The following is a 21,024-nucleotide window of genomic DNA, read 5'->3' on the forward strand; positions in this document are numbered from 1 at the left end:
ACAGATATATACACTTTGTAAATACAATACAATCATACCCACTCATAAATACATGCTACATTACAATAATTGGACATGAAATATATTATGTTAAGCAGAATGTTGAGAGACTAACGTTATAATAAAAAATAAAAAATCATTCATACTTTTCTTCCACGACACAACCTTACGAGGATGTCACTGAATTGTGTTTGTGTACCTAATGAAATGGCCAGTGAATGCTTCTTGTGCCATTGCTGCTGATGCCGTGCATTCTCTCTTTTACACACTAGGGGGCAGTGAGCAAATTGTTTTTGTTTTGCAGTCAATGTTTATCCATGATCCAACCATTTTCTGTTACCACTCATCCTACAGGGTCCACAGGTTGGGGAACGTGGACCTCTCAGACTCAATGTCCCACACCTCACACGGGATGTGAGTGAAGTTCTGCCAGACGTGGGAGTTGAAACTCCCTCTGATAGGGGACTCTGCTAGGCGTTCCCAGCAGACCCTCGCAACACATTTGGGTCTGCCAAGTTGTTCCAGCAGCTCCCTCCACCATCTGAACAAACATACACAGGTGTCAATTGACATCTCCGCCCCCCACTTTTCACCCGAGTGTCCAAGAGTCCAAAAGTCAATCATCGAACTGCAGCCTCGGCTGTTCCTTGTGCCAAGCACGTATGGACACCCTTATCCTGTTTATGTTCAGTATGGACAATCAGTGACGAGCACAGAAGTCCAATAACAGAACACCAGTTGGGTTCTGATCTGGGTGCCGTTCCACCCAATCACTGTCATGGCCCACGTGAGTGTTGAAGTCCCCCAGAAAAACGATGAAGTTCCCAGCATGAACAATCTTTGGGACCCCCTCCTACAAAGGATGGGTACTCTGAACTGTTGTTTGGTGCATAAGGACAAACAACAGTCAGGACCCATCGCCACACCCGGAACTGGAAGGAGGCTACCCTCTCATCCACCGGCGTGAACCCCCAATGTACAGGTACCGAGCCAGGGGAAAATAAGTACTGTATGCCCACACCTGCTTGGTGCCTCTCTCAGTGGGCAGCTCCAGATTGGAAGAGAGTCCCGCCCCTCTCAAGAGGACTGGTAGTATAGAGCTCAAGCTGCGTGTTGAAGCGAACCTGAATATGTCTAGTTGGAACTTCTCAACCTCGCTTGGGTTCCTTCCAGAGAGGTGACATTCCACATTCCTAAAGCCACTTTCTGTAGCTGGGGATCGGACTGCCAAGGCCTTTGGCCATTACCCACCTTGCACCTGACCCCATTGGGCCCTCTCACAGGGTGTGAGCCCATGGCAAGGGAGACCCATCATGTTCCTTCAGGTTGAACCCCATGGGTGCAACCAGACGCTCACTTTTGATCCCCACCTCGGACCCTGGTGACCCCCATCCGGGCAAGGGAAACATCATTTGAGCCGTGCTTTGTCTGGTCTCTCATCTCGGACTTATTTGATTTGATTGACTCCATCCATTTTTTTGCAACTGCTTATTCTGTTTCCTGTTCGCGGGGAACTGACGTCAGGTGAAAGGCAAGCGACAAACGAACAAACTGTCTGAACCCACGTACCAAGTGAACCACTACACCTAGACGGTAGATGTGCGTAGGATTTCTTCCACATCCGTCATCGGGCACATTGAAAGTGCCAGGTTAGCCATGTTTGACCCTTTGATCATGGACATCGATCCCTTCCTCGCTGCTCCTTGTTCGGCCGTATGTCCGCTTGTGGGTCCGTCTTCCCTCAGATGCATGCGGACAAGAACTCAAACAAACACACAGAGATGGAGCTTGCGATCACATGACGAGTCAAAGCGAGTGCGTAATAGATAATGGCACTCCTTGGGGCTATGCCTCTGAGATGGTCTTTGACGGGGGGGGGGGGGGCAGATGTTTATATCGAGAAGAACACTTTCATCCCCCCATGTGAAATGTGTGTCCAATCTGATAATGACACGAAGATGTGCACGCTCGGGCCACATCTTAAGAGCGACACGGGCAGACAGGAAATGTAACCCCGTCAGTGTCTGTTTCTGGCTGACCTCTTCTTCCTGAAGGGCGAATAGCTGTTACTTAGGGAAACACCTTTGACTGAACTGACCTGTGCCATGTGACTTTTGGGGCTTTCTCTCAATGACGTGAAAGCAGCAGATTGTTAGAAAGAGGAAAGAAGACTTGCTAACCTTTCAACAAGGCAACCTTGTTACGTAGACTCCAATCAAAGCCTAACAGGTAAACTCATAACTTGGCGCCGAATAATGAAGCCCCTTGACGTCCAGTTGGACTTCCAGAGAGAGAGAGAAAGGGGAGGGGGGGGAGGCTTGTGTGGGGATTAGGGAACAAAAGGATCCTTCTCTGTCATCAAAGAGGATCGGCTCCCAACTCATCCCCTGCTCCGTGGCGACAGCTTCTTTTTTTTTTTCTTTCGGGAGAGAGGGGAGTGACGGCTGGAGGGAAGGCGGGAGGGAGGGAGGGCTGCAGCGGAAGAGTTTGATGGCGGGGATGCAGATTTCAAAGTAATCTCTAACTTTAAGCCCTGCGGTCCCCTATGAAATGAAGCTGGCGGGCCCAGACACTGTGTTGCCTGTGGCTCCCAGTGGTAGGCCGCCACCCCTCCCTTTCTCTGCAGCTTTAGTCACGGTGGCATTTAAGTGGTATTACTCACTGACTGGATGACCAAATGAAGGGGTGTCTATGAAAACCTGAAAGAGGTGGGATTTTTTATATTTTTTTGCTCCCGAGACCAGTGTCGCCTCTTAAAACAACACTAAGCCCAGATGAATGCCCACTGTGTTAGTTGGATTCCACCGACTCTTAATCCAAAAGGAGACATCTTTGTGACTTGTGATAACACGAAACTCGTTGCTTTACTGTTTCATACACACCAGCCATAATGAGTGAGAGACATTTTTAGTGTTCTTCGTGGACATGGAGTGACCCGACTTAGAATTCTGTTTATCAAGACACGATCCATTGTTCTGTCATTGTTTGTTTTGACATGCAAGCAATTTATTTTATTTTTTTTAGATACAAACGCTTTACAACAAGCAGCAATTTGGCAGATAATCAACTTAAAATTGTATCCGCCCCCCCCCCCAAAAAAAAGACACTCCCAGTTAACGTTTACTGTCCAACCATATGAAAAACAGAATCACATTTTGTGTATTTAAACCAACCCTGTAACTTTGCCTTAAGAAGAAAGTTCATTTAGCTTAATGCTAGCTAACAGCGCAAAATGCTAATGAATAGCATTGGTGTTGCAGTATCACAATGCTTTAAGCTATCAATATTTGAACACATGGGAGCATCAAGTTACTCACCACTTTGTACTCACATTTTTGAATGAATACTTACTCAATTATTTATTTGTAGCAGTTCATTATTTTATTTTTTTTCTTAAGTTGTATTCTTTCAAAGTAACAGTCTCTTGCTTGTGTACACCTCTGCTCATTTCTAAATTTGCAGATGGTAAGAAAGATTCCCTCCAAGTCACCATGGAGTCCTGGCAGATACAAAGGAGATGATGAAAGAATGTTGGATCCAGGTAGAACTGGTACTTAGGTTGAAGGGGTATCGTTCATCCCCACTCTCCCACCCACATGTGTACATTTTTTAGATCTGTTATTTTGGGCTTTTTTTTTCTGTCGTCATGTTTCCCCCCCATAACTCATATTGTGCCCCTTCCTTATAGGCGCATAGTTTCGGTCACCCCCCCCCCCCCTTATGTTTTTCTTTTTCATCTAAGAAATTGGTGACGCCATCTGGCGAGCTGTCAGGCTTCCCGTTCTGTCTCCCTCTGCTGGTCATTATTTTTTTTATGTCTCTTGGATGGGTTGAAAGTGTTAGATGCATTTTCTTGCTCTGTACTCAATCTTTTTCATTTCATTTCCATTCTCAAACCTTGTTGAGCGCATCAATCACATCAGCGTGGCCCTCATCTCACCTGCCGCACAACAATGTCTCACAGTCATTTTTTTACATTTTTAATCAGTTAAGACAGCGTGAGCTGATCCTGCCATGTGGGCATGAAGCAGATCGTTAGTGGAGTTGTTATATTCTTGCAGGTTATATGACTTGGAAAACAAACTTAAGGCCGTGAGATGATTTCAAAGCCCCGGGAGGTCATCTGCACGTTCTTTGTCCTGCTTACTTTACAACACGACTTATTTTGGCCCCCTGCCCCAAAGTTATTTCTCTCATCTTGTGAAGGCGCACGTCCCCTCAGGGTCATTGGCTCGGAACCCCCCGCCGGGTCATTCCACCGTGGGGAGCCAGCCATCGGTACGATAGATCTTGTTGAAAAAAAAAAAAGTGGTGGCACTTACGTCAATCATACTTTGACACGAGTTGGTCACTTTTTGATCAATAATTGGATCACAGCGTGGATCTTCCCATGCAACTGTACAAGACAAGTACTAATGTTGTCACAACATTTTGACTTTGGTCCTATACCTGCATAAAATACCTCAATACCGGTACCTCAACAAAATTTTAAAACATCAGCAAAAGCAGCTAAATTATTTTTTATTTTTTATTACCGGTAATTCTAAATATTAGGATGTATACATGCTAATTTATGTAAATACTGTATATATTTATGTATACACTGTATGTGCTTTCACATTGCATGCCATATTCTTGAAGTACTGTATTTGACTGCATTTGATGTCATCCATTTTTAATATTTGTAATACAGTGGCACTCCCATGAGTCAATGTAACGTTGCTAGAGTGTGCGTGCGTGTCTCTGCTCTTCTCCATTACGCTCCCAATTAGTCGAATGCGTCATCAAATACTACAAACTGGGAACAAAATAATTCACACGACTTATTTTTTAAGGGACGTGTCAAAAAATGCGTCACAACCTGTCGCTCTGTCAGTCATCTGCGCTTTTTCCATAAATATTTGTGATTTCCTACTGTGTGCCTGTTCATTGAACGCACCTTGAGCCCACTGCAGGGCCAGGAGTGATTGTTGCTTTTTCTTCTGCTTTCACCGCGAAAAACATTTGCACTTGTTACAAAACGTCATGTCGGTTGGCTTGTCGTGGCTGTCGGACAGGTAAGAAAAAAGTTCCATATGACGCTTCGCGCGTCATATTTCTCAACGAGGAGTGCACGGCCAGCGAGCGCGCGAAGCCATCTTCCTGCGTCCTCACGCGCACACGCTGAAAGAGGCGTTTTCCGCATATCGGTAGACAGGCGGCCATGCGTGTATGGGCACCCGCCTTTAAAACAGAGTTGGCGGGTTGTCAAGTACTTACATTTGAGTGCTCACCTGTGGACTGTATGCTAGGGAGGAGGCGGGACTTCGGGGGTTTTCACCCATCAACTTTGTTTCCGTTTCTGGTTTGCGACGTGTGGGCCGCGTCCCAGTACTTGCACTTCCGCCTTTGTGCCCCTCGGTTGCGCGTTCCCGTCGACGGCTGCGAGGCTGCGAGTGTGTAGTGTCTGTCTCAGTGTCCAAAGCATTTCAGATAGCCGAGACGCCCTCCCGCCGATGCGCAGGATCGCGCGGCTGGGGGGCGCAGGGGTGCGAGTGCGAGTGTTGGAACGCTGCCAGCAGTGGCCGGAAACGGCGCTGATGTGTAAAAGTCGGAAGTCCGTGTCATCTACCCCATACCAAATACCGATACATGATGATGGGATTATATCTTGCAAATGTGATCACGTCTTGATCAAATATCGTTACAAACACAACATTCAAACTTCTAGCGAATATGGCATTTTCACTCAAATGCAACTCTTTCCTTCTTCCTCCCTTTCTCTCTTCCCCTCTTCTCTCCTCTCGCTTCCCCCTCTCTTTCTCTTCCACTCTTTTTCTCCCTTTCTCACTCCCCTCTCTCCCCTCTCTCTACTCTCTCATCCTCTCTACCTTTCTCTCTTTCTCTTATTGTCTCTGTCTCGCTCTCTCCCCCTCTTGCCCTTTCTCTTTCTCTTCTCTTTTCTTTTCCCTCTCTTTCTCTTCCACTCATTCTCTCCCCTTCTGTCTCTCTCTCACCCTCTCTTTCTCTTCTCCTTTCTTCCCCCCTCTGTTTCCCTTTCACTCATTCTCTCCCTTTCTGTCTCACTTCCTGTCTCTCTCTCACTCTCTCCCTATCATTCTCTTTGTCTTCTCTCTCTTGCTCTCTCCCTCTCCCTCTCCCCCTCTCTTTTGGTTTCTCTCTCCCTCTCCCTCTCCCACTCCCTTTCTCTCTCTCTCTCCCTCTTTCTCTCTCTCCCTCTCCCCCTCTTTTTTGGTTTCTCTCTCCATCTCTCCCTCTCGCACTCCCTTTCTCTCTCACTGTCTCTCTCTTTCTCTCTCTCTTTCTATCCCTCTCCCTCTTCTCTCTCCCCCTCTCTCTCTTTCTCTTCTCTGTCTCTCTCTCTTTCTCTCTCTCCCTCTCCCCCTCTTTTTCAGTTTCTCTCTTCATCTCTCCCTCTTGGACTCCCTTTCTCTCTCTCTGTCTCCCTCTGTCTCTCTCTCTCTCTCCCTCTTTTCTCTCACCATCTCTCCATTTCTCTTTCTCTTCTCATTCTCTCTCTCCTGCTCCCCCTCTCTTTTGGTTTCTCCCTTCATCTCTCCCTCTCACACTCTCTCTTTCTCTCTCTTTCGCATTGCCTCTCTCTCCCTCTCTCTTTATCGCTCTCTAATTCTCTCTTGCTCTCTCTGCCTCTTCCTCATTCCATTTTTTTTCTCTCCCGCTGTTTCCCTCTCTTTCCAACCCTCCCTAACGCCCCTCCCCCCTTTCTCACTCTCTCTCACTCTCTCTCTCTCTCTCTCTCTCTCTCTCTCTCTCTCTGAGCAACTGTGATGTCATCTTCAGTCGACAGCAAGTGACAAAATGGCCACTGCCTGAAATGGATAGAAATGGGTGGATTTTGCTGCTCATCTCATATTCCACAAACAAAATATTCATCAGAATACTGTGATTCGACTAGCGGAGCTGCATAGAAAATATTATTGTAAAGAAAAACTTGAGTTGACTCCCCCTTTAAAAATGACAACAAAACGTCCTTAAACTGCCATGGTCACAGATACGTGAGCCAGTTCCAAACCTGTCCCAGTCGCTCGCACCATTGTACCGTTTACACCTCGAAATACAAAAGAGGCTTCTGCTTTTTGGATGCCAGCATTTATTACCGCAACGTACTCGCTGAAGCAGCTCAAGGCGCAAACTGTGGACTCGGAATTCACACCAGAACTAACTGCCGTCCTAATCCTGTTGATGGATGCCGTGAAATTGATTTCCAAATCTCTTCCCCAATTTGTCACAAGTTGGCGTCATGTGCTTACAGTAGATGGAACCAATGGAAAATGCAGCCATTTTTTTCCCCTCTTCTGCAATTCAGCACCACAACAATGGACAGCGCCATTAAGTGTTCCCGTTAATGACATCAACACCAACTTTTTGGGTCCAGGGAAATTTTCCTGCCTCAGAATTAGAAGGCTAATTAGTTAGCTTATTCTCATCAAACTTAAGTACTACGTTTAGTCCTAAAGGTCCTATTTTCGAAAAGAAACTTGTTAAGAATTTTTTTTTGTTTTGTGCAGGAAAAATTGTAATGCTATTGAAGGAAAGTCATACAGTGGTGCCTTGAGGTAGAAGTGATCTGACTAAAATGAGGCTTTAAACTGTTTGTTCCAGTTGAAGTTTACTGCCAAACGAAAGACAAAAGAGAGAGAATTGCACTTGTGTATTTAAAACAACCACAAAGATGACCTCTGTTAGCTTGATGCTAACATACATACAATGCAAATGCCATAGTCAGGGTAACCAAATAGCATCAAACAGTGCAACAACACATGTAGACAGACAAAAATTATTTATCCTCTGCGGAAATGGATTCATATTGAAATTTACCGAGCCACACACGTTAATTGTAAAAGATTTATGTGATGATACATCACAATCATATTAGCGTTTTTAATTGGCCCAAAGGTAGGGACGGGAGTAAGAGTTGGTTTATTTTATTGGCGTGCCAATTCCCACATGCAGGTACACTCTGTATTAAATGATACTACAATAAATGAATGCAAATTATTGGACCCCCAAGCTACAGCCCTTGAACTTCCCATTTTGAGAACCACTACTTAGTTTAAAGTAGGGATAGACTGATATGCTTTTTTCACGGCCGATACCGATTATCGGTAGTCAGGGAGGCAGATAACCGATATTTGAAGCCGATATACATTTGCAGGAGAAAAAAAAAGTTGGTGTCAAAAAATGTAATAGTAAAATAATAATAACAACTCCAGCACTTGACTGCTTAAATGCCTTCAAGCACATGTTTCATAAACAGCTTTTGTGATTTGCAACATGTTAAAGGTTTTTTGCTTGCCATCAGCTTTTGCACCAAATATAATGCCAACTCCCAAATAGCCACTAATTCGCGAGCTAACCGTTAGCTCACGGGCTAACCTAATAGCCATTCATTTACGTGCTAGCCGGTTAGCTCGCGGGCTAATAGCCGCTAATTCGCGAGTTAACTGTTAGCTCGTGGGCTAACTGTTCACCCACACGCTAACCCTGGTATAACTCCCAAATAGGCGCTAAAAAATGCAGGCTAACCTAATAGCCGTTAATTTGCGCGCTAGCCGGTTCGCTCGCGGGCTAATAGCCGCTAATTCGCGAGCTAACTGTTAGCTCGTGGGCTAACTATTCACCCACACGCTAACACTGGGATAACTCCCAAATAGCCGCTAAAAAACGCAGGCTAACCTAATAGCCGTTAATTCGGGCGCTAGTCTGTTCACTCGCGGGCTAATAGCCGCTAATTCTCGAGCTAACTGTTAGCTCGTGGGCTAACTGTTCACCCACACGCTAACCCTGGGGTAACTCCAAAATAGCCGCTAAAAAACGCAGGCTAACCTAATAGCCGTTAATCCCGCGTGCTAACGGCTACCTTGCGGGCTAACAGCCGCTAATTGCTGTTTATTAGCTGTTAGCATTGCACGAGCAACCAATCAGATGGTGCTGTGGTTGGGCCAATGCTGCATGGAGTCAACAGCCGCTGACTCAGAGCAGACAGAAGAGAAAAGCGCCCATCGGAGCAAAAATAACCGTTTTTAATATATCGGCCATCAAAACAAGAAAAGAGACCGATGCCGATATTCATAAAATGCTGAATATCGGCGCCGATTATTATTATTTTGGTCTATCCCTAGTTTAAGGGGCTCGTCTTAATCAGACTAAAATCTGATTATTAAGATTTTTTCCCCCATAATTATGTGACCTCATTTGTCTGTAGCCTACTCATACATATTCAAAATAAACCATCAATCACTGTGCTGTAGTGTTTTTTAGTCGTTTATTTCTTTGTCTGACTGTCGGCGCTCGTAACATATAATGACAGGACAACAATTAAATGTTTTTCCACTTGGTGGTAGAATACACCTATTAGATTTCATACAACTAAATTGTAGCATTGTGGTTAACTAACCAGGCCTCAGAGTGAGTAAATTAAGTTAACATGAGGCTGGAAAGCGCTGAATGATATTTGATGCATTGAGTGAACTTGTGCCCTCTTGTGGCTGAATTCATCACTGCAGCTGTCTTGCAGAAGCTCATGCCATGAAATAAAGTGTGGAAACTGCAATGAGTCACAGCTATTGAGAGATAATAAAGATTGTCAGAGTCTTGTTGGGCACAGTTTGACAAGCAGCCACAGTATTGAGAGCTGTTAACTCTCCTATGCAATTATTAATAAAAAATAAATACAAATATGGTGAAACAGCACTGTTATGATGCAATCCAGTTCCAGCCAACAACCACAATAATAAATACCTCTCAAGCATTATTACCGTTTGGAAAGAACAAATGTTTGATACAGTTCGATTGTATTGGAAGTGGTTTTATTATTTGAGGGCAGTGTATTTCATAAAGTTCTTTCATCCCTTGTGGCAAAAGTACTCACACTATGTACTCAGTTCTGATAAAAGCAATCGCATCAATGTGCAGGTCTCTCTTTTTGATAATAAAACACATTCTACAGTTAATTTGATCATGCATTTGCAGCAATCCAGACCACCCCAACAATAAGTGAAATCTGCACTATAGAAATATTTTTACAATGCACCTGAGGTATGTTTTTATAGGATTTATGGCACTTGTTTTTGTTAAAGATCTATAAACAAACTTAAAAACAAAAACAAAAAAAAAACATTTTAACACTCATAATATAATGAGATTTTATATCTGTTCTAAATGTACAATAATAAAAAATCTTGTTTTTCATGCTCTTGTTAACAAAAGTGATTTTTTTGTGTGTGATATAGTGATATAAAATTTGTTGAGTTAAATAGTGAAGTCATGCGATTAATTACGATAAAAAATTTTAATTACCTGATGTCCCTAATTTTTTATAATCTTTTCCTTTTTCTTTTTTTTAAGTCGTGTCAGCCGATTTAAATTTTTGATGGTAATTAACTGCATGATTTCAATAGTTAACTCACGATTAATCACAAATTTTATATCTGTTCTAAATGTACAATTTTTTTTATAGGTTTTCATACTCTTGTTAACAAAAGTGGATACAAATGTTAAACTAATAGAAATAGTTCAAATTAATTTTTGACATCTATAGCCGTCAATGGCAGTGAATGAGTTAATTGAGACATCACTTGATATAGATTGTGCATTAGCATCCTAACAATATAGTTGAACATAGAAAATAAAAGGAACAAAAGAAAAAAATCTCCAGCAAATACTTCCTGATTTCATTCTTCTTTAGTCAAATTTTTTGTCAGACAAAATAGCGTGCCACCAGCTAGTGGTCAATTGCGCCCAAATTAACTCATTCACTACCATTAACGGTTATGGACGTCAAATATTAATTTGAACTATTTCTATTAGTTTAAAAATGTTTTCCACTTTTGTTAACAAGAGTATGAAAACCTAGAATATTTTTATTGTACATTTAGAACAGATATAAAATTTGTGATTAATCGTGAGTTAACTTATGAAGTCATGCATTAATTACGATTAAATATTGTAATCGCCTGACGCTCCTAATTTTTTATAATCTTTTCTTTTCTTTAATCACGTCAGGCGATTACATTTTGTAATTGTGATTAATCGCATGACTTCAATATTTAACTGATGATTAATCATACATTTTATATCTGTTCTTAATGTACAATAAAACAAATCTAGATTTTCATACTCTTGTTAACAAAAGTGGAAAACAAATTTAAACTAATAGAAATAGTTCAAATGAATTTTTGACGTCTATAGCCGTCAATGGCAGTGAATGAGTTAGACGGGAGGCAGAACAAACTAGACTAACTATTCAAAAATAATAATAATCTGCGCTATGGCAGGACTGCAAACTCAAAATGAGCGATGCTCAGGCTTACAGTACAAATGAGATTTTCTTGGCACGCAAATGACAGAAATTCAGTCTGGCCCATGTTAACTCATTCACTGCCATTGACGGCTGTAGACGTCAAAAATTCATTTGAACTATTTCTATTAGTTTAACATTTTTTTCCACTTTCGTTAACAAGAGTATGAAAACCTAGAATTTATTTTATTGTACATTTAGAACAGATATAAAATATGTGATTAACCGTGAGTTAACTAGTGAATCTATGCGATTAATTACAATTAAAAATTGTAACCGCCTGACGTGATTTAAAAAAAAAGATGACTAAAAAATAGGGGTGTCAGTCAATTAAAAATTTTTATCGTAATTAATCATACTCTCGTTAACAAAAGTGGAAAACATTTTAAACAAATTTAATTTTTGACATCTATAGCCGTCAATGGCAGTGAATGAGTTAATTGTGACTACGCAATACAGTACGTTGCTTTGCAACGAATTTGCATTGATTGCGTCGAGCGCCCGTGGGAGTGTTGAAAAGACAATTTAAGGTGTCACACGTGCACGCACGCACACCGCATGCTCTGCGGGAAGCTATGCCACCTGAACGAGATAAGAATCTGCCCTCACCTGTTTTCATCATGGGATCGTAAACTGTTAGCTGACCGTTTCCACTCGTCATCTGCTCAACTATTAGACGTCCCCACATGACCACAGGCACAGCCGTTAACAAATTCTGCTCTTCTTCTCTTTTTCTTCCACCCAGCTCACCTGGCTTCACCTCGTGGACGCCTTTTGTCATGGTAACGCCGCTCGGTTTGAGCTCAAGCCCGCGGCCGTTGTGGGTGGTGCGTATTTGATCACATCAAACGCATCCGAAAAAAACGGGCCCTCTTCTCGGCCCGGCCGTCGTAACGATGACGCCCCCCCCCCCCCCCCCCCCCCGGGCCAGAGCAGATTTCCTCCTGAATGTCGTCCCCCTTTCCAGCAATGTCCGCTTTATGGTGGAAAAGCCCACTGGAGATGTTGAGAGAGATCATCCAACGTACAAGTATGTCAAATGCAAATGTACAGTAATGTAGCGTCATCTCCTGAAAGTCTACACACCCCTGTTCAAATGCTAGGTAAATAAATAAATAAGTGACTTCAAAACTTTTTCCACCAATAATGTGACCTGTGCAACTCCATTGAATTAAAAACGAAATCTTTTTGATAGAGAAAAAATCAACTGGAATGATGTGGTTGCAAAAGTGTGCACACCCTCATAACGGGATGCGGCTGCGTTCAGAATTAACCAATCACGTTCATGTTGCATGTTGAATGGAAGCTAACACACACCTGCCACCATTTAAAGTGCCTCTGATTAATCCCAGAGTTCAAGATGTTCTAGTAGGCTTTTTCTGACATTTTCTTTTTCTTTTCTTTTTTTTAGTTTTGTGCTATTTCGGTACCGATCGATCGGCCAGCCGATTTATCGGCCCACGATTTCCTTAATTTTAAAAATAAACCGATCTTTATCACCGATCTCATCTCTACCACTGTCCTCTTCTGCTGAGATGACGACTTGGCTTTTCATTTTTATTTGGGAGAACTACTTCATGTGCAGTTAAAACAACCCGTTTGTATTATTTCACAGCTATCGTTCAATGTTTTCCACTAAAACAAATCTGGAACACTGAAGGTTTATGCTGCTTGTTATGGAAAAAAATCGGGATCGGCAGGTCAGACTTTTCAAAAGATCGGGAATCGGCGATCGGCCAGAAAATTGTGATCGGTGCACCCCTAATTTTGAACTGTTCATAATTCCGTTTCAGATGAGGCAAACAGCCCTAAAGCATCATGTAGATTCAGATTGGATGGCAATCAAAACATTCAAATATTCAACATTCATTTTATCAATCATTTATTTTTATCAGTTATCCTGTTGACATGAAATACTTGAACAGAATTCAATTCAATGGAATTGAACTGAATGTTTCTTTCTGCGGAAGTCAGACTGACAACACAAATTCAGATACAGACATAGAAAGCCACATTTTTATTATTAATAGCATTTGTTAGCATTATTGCATTTTTATCAATAAAAAAATACAAATATGCTAAATATTGTTTTTTCCCCCTTATGTCTGTGTAGATTGTCAGTCATCCAGGTCATAGTAACGCGCCTAGGTCCAATCGAGGCAACTAGTCTCGTCTTGTTTGTTGATTCTTCCCCAAAAAACTTTCAAAAATGTAATTAGGCTAACATTTTGTTATTACTTGCGTGCCAATAATAACTGCGCTGTTTGACTGCATACTAAATATTTCTGTTACTCGTTCCAATTTCCTCGAAGCAGTGATATTATTCAAAAGAATCAAGATCTTTATCAGTCATGTGAACAGTAAAAACACAACGGTAACACTGAGCAATGAAATTCGAGCTACACTCCACTTAATACAAATGTTAAAGAAAAAATATATATAAACAGTGTTCCCTCACTATTAGCAACGATATCCAAACATCACGATGCGATATTATCACGATATGAAGGTCACGATGCGATAATTATCACAATTTTGTGGGGAGGTTGGCGATACAAAAAAAGGTCACAAGATTTAAAAAAATGAGCTCATGCTAAAAAAAAACCCACACACAATATTGTGCTTTTGTACGTTACAACAATGCTTATAAACAACCTACAATCTCTAATAGCACTTAATATTGAGGTACTTACTTGCTTATGCACGCGCACATATTGACCATTAGCGTGGATTTTAAACATAAGAGGGCCAAAACATCCCTAATGAAAATTAAACTGCACTAAAAAAAAAACTAGCCACCAGAGGGTGCTAGAACTGCACAAATGGAAATCAACTTGACTTTTTTTTAAAAGGTGTGCTGCTTTTAATATCGTGACATGAAACCGACGATATATTGTCGATTAGTGCTTTTCTTTTTTTGGGTGGTGGTGGTGTACCTTATTTATTTATTTATTTATTTATTATTATTATTATTATTATTATTATTATTATTATTATTATTATTATTATTATTATTATATTATTATTATTTATTTAAATCTATGAAGGTTTGCACATTGAGTGTTTAAGCAAGAGACAAATGTGAGAAAATGTTAATGCCTGTCAGAAAGGTGTATAAATGTCTGGTAAGGGGTTTTGCAGCCTTTAAACATATAATAAACGTTAAAAAAATAAAGATGACAGCTTCGCCAATTTCACGCATCATGGGTAATTTTTTTTTAATGTAAACCCAGCGATAAACGAGGAATTATAGAATAAAATAAAGGGGGCATAAGTAATATACATTAAAACTATTTTAAAAAGACAATTGAAAAACATGTACCGTACTGTCAAATCCGTCAATATTACTATTTTTGTTTACTTTATTAATTTCATTAAATTTTTTATTTTATTTTTTTTAGAAATAATCCCAAATTAAGAGAGTGGTATTATACAGGGGTCTTCATAATAAATGGATTTTTTTTTACATTGTTTAGATGTTAACTTGGGGGTTATACATTTAGAACAGATCTAAAATTTGTGATTAATCGTGAGTTAACTAATGAGGTCAAGTATTAATTACGATTGAAATTTCAATTGCCTGTCGCCCCTAATTTTTAATAATCTTTTTTTTTTAATGAATTTATGGCAGTGAATGAGTTAAAAGCCGTTGTTAACAAAGTTAGAGATCTAAAAGCAAAGAAAATAAATACATAAAAAATTGCTTACTAAGATTACGTACAGTGCAAGAAAATTATTTTTGAAAACATGATTTAAAAAAATCATTTGAAAGACCTTAATCATGGGGAAAGTTTTTAACCCAGATTTATAAAATACCTTACTGGTATGTTTTGAATCTTCACTTATGGGGACCGTATCATACACAAGTATAGAGAATAAGAGAAATTGTGAAAAATGAAAATTGATTTTGGAGGAGCCGTATTATACACTGGATTTTAAAGTGTATAACGACATGCACTTCTACAGCCAAATGTTTGTCTACATTTGAATATAATAACTTTTTAGCCTTCCCTCATATGCACAATGTCCATTTTAGTTTTCGACGTGAATTCCTTTGGTGTGAGGCAGACAACCACAATGACAATCCAAATTTGTACATGCTGAGCGATACAATAAATGAGGCATTTATTCTCGCAGTGGAAGCGAGCCTCGTCGCGCTTATCACTTTCCACGCCAAAATCCACATCATCTGTCCGAGAGCCACGAACTAACTTTAACTTTAAATGACCACTTCTTGCAACGTGTGCGCTTTGAAGGCCCGAATGGCTTCGTCTTCTTCTTCTTGTGTTTAGTGAAGGCAACACACTGTTTCTTTTCAGGGACATTTTGTACTTGATTTTTAATGCGTTTTGTCCGCCGCCACAGTACATTTCTGACTCAGCTTGCTCTGCTAATTGATTTGACACGCTGGATCCAATGTCCTTTTCATGATAGTCAAACTTTACTATGACTTTTATGGACATATAATGTTTCCACATGTTCTCTGTCCACACAGTGCTTTTTATTATTTATTTATTTATTTTTATTTTTTTGGGCCTGCCCAAAGCAAAATGCTATACTAATATTGAATGTAACAGAGAAAAGGAATGCAACTTTTTTTTTTTATTCATCTATTGCCTTCAAAGTGATTTGATCTCTATTACTAGTCACTTTAGATAATGTTACACAGTAAATTCTGTCGAATCAATTTTCCTCTAAACAGATTATTTGGTTGAGAAACAAAACTCTCCTTTAGGATGCAAGCAAACAGGAGGTGGAGTCGGAGTGGCATTGCTCAGGTGGTAGAGTCTCCCAAGCTGAAGGTCATGAGTTCATTCCTCAACTCTTGTGTAACTTTTATTTTTTTAAATAAACTAATAAAGTGTCTCTTTGCAAAATTTGCTTAAAATTTCTGACTGGAAAATTATATATTTTTTTCATGGGATAGGCAAATTCTCTTGTACACACTAAAAATACATTGAGAAATTGTACTCATTTGCTCCCAAAAACGTATAAATACGTTGTAGTGTCCCAAAGACGGACGTATTTATACGTTTTTTGTTTGTTTTTTATGCTAGAGCATACAGAAGGCTTTGATGCAGCCTCTGAACTGCAAAGAACGGTTGAATCAATAGTTATTACAAAAACGGCCAGCAAGTCGCAGCAGAGTATAAGAGATCAACCAGGGCCATGTTGCAACACGCTCTTTTTGCCAGTGTTTTCAACAGGTTTGTGAATGATGACGAAACTTAGCTATATTCTAATACTAATTGCTGCAAAACGGAAACAGATACAAATATGCTTCTCTTTTTTTCCTGATGAAAGAAGAGACTCGAATCTTTCTTTTGGTAGGTTCCATGTTTTTATAGCAATAGAGCACAATATTCTGCGGGCCTGGCAAAATCAGTCAAAATCCAGTAAAACAGCCGGGAGTGAATGAGTTCATATTTTACTCTCTTCCAAGTGTCAATTTGACTCATTTTAGAGTGGGACCAAATAGACTCTATTTAGAGTCAAATTGACTTTACAGAATTGACTATGTGTAGTTATAACAATGCTGTGTTTTGTCCTGTGGGGGTCATGACCAGTTCTATGTTCGGGATGTGGGCCTATTGTCTTATTCCTGGGGGAGAAGGGGCCAAAAATGTATCGGTCTGTTAAACACGCCTAATTATGATAATTATCACGACTTGACAAGGCTTCAGTAAGTCAAATAATCCCTCATGTGCTTCTATGTGTCCCTAATCGAGCATTTGCACGGCTGTGTTACACTGCCGTGTGTCTCCACCACATGCCCACGCAGCTCCTATTGTTGCTAAAACTATTTGATGGAGATTGTTTTTTTTTTTTTTCAAGGGTGGGGTGGGGAGTCGTGTGGTTTAGAAGGAAAAAAAAAGACCACATTTTATTGCAGTTATTGTATGTGCCTCTTGGGGCATTTCATGTGAACAACATGGCAGCGCTTTGTAAGGTGTTTACTGCCTCGTCGTAACACGGAGCATGTAACATATATTCGTTCTGAATTAAGAGGAAAAGCAACTAGTATAGATAATCTGCATTATAGCCTACTGCTAAAATTGACAAAGAAAACAAAAATGTAACACAATATGTCCGCGTCAATCTAATATCTCTGCGTGGGTAAGCAGATCCTCGATTTTTATGAGTTTAAGCTCATAATGTTATGACCTTCAAATGGGAGAAATGGCTTTGTCAGGCTGAATGTTTTTATCCCTACTTTAGCCTGTAGAGTGTTTGTTTTTTTCAGATCATGTTGCACAGATACGATTAAGAGGATATGACTGATATTTGCATACCGTGTCACATTCCTAAGCCCAAATTGTTTTACAGTATAGCTACCGCAAACAATGTTTATTAGACACATTTAGCATAAGAACATATAGCTATCTGTTGAGTGGCATTAAAAAGAAAAAAGGATAATGGACAATGTGCTTACAAAAAAAAGTAGTTTTTTTCCTTAACTCATTCACTGCCATTGACGGCTATAGACGTCAAAAATTAATTTAGACTATTTCTATTAGTTTAACATTTTTTTTCCACTTTTGTTAGCAAGAAAAAATTATTGTACATTTAGACCATATATAAAAATTTTGATTAATCAGGAGTTAACTAGTGAAGTCACACGATTAATTAAGATTACAAATTTGAATCGCCGGTCGCCTCTAATTTTTAATAATCTTTTCTTTAAAAAAAAAAATCATTCACTGCCATTGACGGCTATAAACGTCAACAATTCATTTGGACTATTTCTGTTAGTTTAACATTTTTTTCCCACTTTTGTTAACAAGAATATGAAAACCTAGAAAAAAAATATTGTACATTTAGACCATATATAAAATTTGTGATTAATCACGAGTTAACTATTGAAGTCATGCTATTAATTACAATTAATCTTTTCTTTTCTTTTTGGAAAAAGATTATTTAAAAAAATAAAAGATTATAAAATTAGGTCGTCAGGCGATTACATTTTTTAATTGTAATTAATCACGACTTCAATAGTTTACTCATGATTAATCACAAATTTTATATCTGGTCTAAATTTACAATATTTTTTTCCTAGGTTTTCATACTCTTGTTAACAAAAGCGGAAACAAAAAGTAAACGAAAAAAAGTCAATGAATTTTTGACGTCTATAGCCGTCAATGGCAGTGAATGAGTTCATGTCTGTGCAGATTCTCAGTCATCGAGGTAAGGTTAAACTGACGCAACTGAACTCACATATGATTTTTTTCCCTTGTTTTCACACAATGTTCAAAAATGATTTGAGCAATTATGCTTTTACATCAAAACATAGTAATGGCTCTGCTGAAGTGGTCATTTTTTACCCTTGAAGTTCTTCTCAGCTTGGAAGGGAAAAAAAGGAAAACATGGTGCACAGAGCTCATCATGTCATCAAAGCAATGCATTTATGGTGGATAAAAAAAAAGAAGAAAAAGGAGTCTGCACACCCCTGTTCAAATGCCATTTTTGTTCTTGTGATGCAAATAATAATGACAACAAGATGAATCATTTCATCAGCAATTGTTTTTCTTCTGCTGGAACTGGGGCTTAAGACAACGCAGACGGAATTATTGACATTTGAAAATGGCAGCCACTGCCTTAAGGGTACGCGCTAGAAAGCAAAACAAAAAATATAAATCAGGAAAAGCCTACTAGAACATCTGAAATTCATTTGATGGAGGTTAAATGGTGGCAGCTGTACTACTGACTCCCATTTAACATGCGTTTGAATGTGATTGGTTCATTCTGACCAAAGCCACATCACAACAGTCAAAAAAATAATAATGAAGTCCTTAGTTCAGTCTTCTGCTAAAAAGCACCCAAAAGAAAAGTCAGGAAAAGCCTGCTAGAACATCTGAAATGCATTTTGGGTTCAGCAGAGGCACTTAAAATGGCAGCAGATGAGTTGAAATTGAATGGAATTCATGGATTCATTCATTCATGAACACAACCACATCCCAGATATTAGAGGGTGTGCAGACTTGTGCAAACACCATTATCATTATTATTATTATTATTTTTTTACTTCATACATTCATTAGTCGCCCCCTGGTTGAGTGTAACTATACTTTTTATTCTAAGATCAAAACATTCATAATCCAATGCTGCTTATAATTGGAGGTGTGGCCTAATGCAAACGTGTTAATTTCAAGGCTACGTCTTTTGGTCAACAGAAATGCTAGTTATCAACTTGTCTCTATAAAATGTGTTTTTATTGGTTAGGATCACCACTATCTTTAACATACTTATTTTTTTCACATTTTAATGAATATGTTTACAATTTTGTACATTTATTCGAACTTTGTAAAAGTACATTTGTCAGTTTATTTTCTTTAATGTAAAACCTATATTTATGTTTTTTTCACCATGTTTTTAGAAGAAAAGCATTAAATTAAATTATATATGCTCTCTCAACATTGTTAACATATCACCCCCCCCCCCCCAAAAAAAATAACTTTAAAAAATAAGGCCACGAAGTGACCCCACATTTTTTGTCAAATGTGTCTGTCTGACCCAAAACTTTTGGACAGTAGTGGTGTTAAAAAAAAAAAAGTGTTTACTTTGTATTTTACAGTACTGTATCGATGCATAAAAATTCTCAAAGTTTGGTCAAGGCTCCCTCTACTGGCACACAAAAGAATCACTGCAGTACACTTGCGTTATATTTAACTTCTTAGTACCCTATAAAACATTTGCATTTAATTTAGTAATTGTTAAATGCACTTGATGTGCAATCATTTAACTCATTTACTGCCATTGACGGCTATAGACATCAAACTGAACTTGAACTATTTCTATTAGTTTCACATTTTTCTCACTTTTGTCAAGAGTATGAAAACCTAGAAAAAAATTATTGTACGTTTAGAACAGATATAACATTTTTCATTAATCGTGAGTTAACGATTGAAGTCATGCGATTAATTACAATTTTAAAAAAATGCCCCTAATTTTTTTATAATTTTTTCTTTTTTGTTTGATTACTTAATTATTTAAACTCAAGATTAATCAAAAACGTTATATCTGTTCCATATGTACAATACATTTTTCCTAGGTTTTCATACTCTTGTTAACAAAAGTGATGAAAAATGTTAAACTAATAGAAATAGTTCAAATGAATTTTTGACGTCTATAGCCGTCAATGGCAGTGAATGAGTTTTTAATAATTATTCAAGTTTTTGATACCTTTTTTTTTAAGATATATATATGGCAGCAAAATAACACTTTTTTTTTTTTTTTTTAAAGAACACATAGACCTACTACACTACTGTATTTATTGTATGCTTGTCATGAGAGTAAAGTCTTTTCCGAGGTCGCTAACCACTAATTTAGAGAATCCATTACTCTGAATCCCTCGAGGGAAATTACGATCATCCCAAAACAATGAGTAGTAATGTTCTGAGCCTGCAAGCCAGCAATCAGGTAAAATCACCCTCTCAATCGCTTTTTTAAAACCTGTGAAAAAGTTGCACGCTTGTGACATCGCAGCCAGATGACCCTCCTCGAGGTCAATGCACCCTCCAGAGGCGCAAACTCGGGGTCCAATCAGAACGCCTCGGAGCCTCTGGACGTCCGGAGCCGGGACCAATCAGCGGGCTCGCCTGCGACGCGGAGGGGGACAGCCACCACTGATAAAAATGTTTGACTATTCTCCATCCTCCCAAAACATCCTCTCAATCCTCACAGGACGGCTTGCGAAGTTGGACTCA

General features: G+C 39.4%; 1 protein-coding gene across 1 annotated transcript in view; it reads left to right on the forward strand.

Moving 5' to 3' along the window:
• Positions 1–12,259: 12,259 nt before the first annotated feature.
• The window catches only part of pax3a (paired box 3a), a 52,314-nt gene continuing 43,549 nt past the window's right edge, over positions 12,260–21,024 (forward strand). The window contains exon 1 of the mRNA XM_086076508.1: positions 12,260–12,350. Coding sequence (XP_085932634.1) covers positions 12,301–12,350 — 50 coding nt within the window. The 5' untranslated portion in view covers positions 12,260–12,300. The remainder of the gene's footprint in view (positions 12,351–21,024) is intronic.

This window comes from Leptonotus elevatus, chromosome 1 (genome assembly GCF_054856555.1).
Source record: "Leptonotus elevatus isolate MCC_2025b chromosome 1, RoL_Lele_1.0, whole genome shotgun sequence".
Lineage (NCBI taxonomy): Eukaryota > Metazoa > Chordata > Actinopteri > Syngnathiformes > Syngnathidae > Leptonotus > Leptonotus elevatus.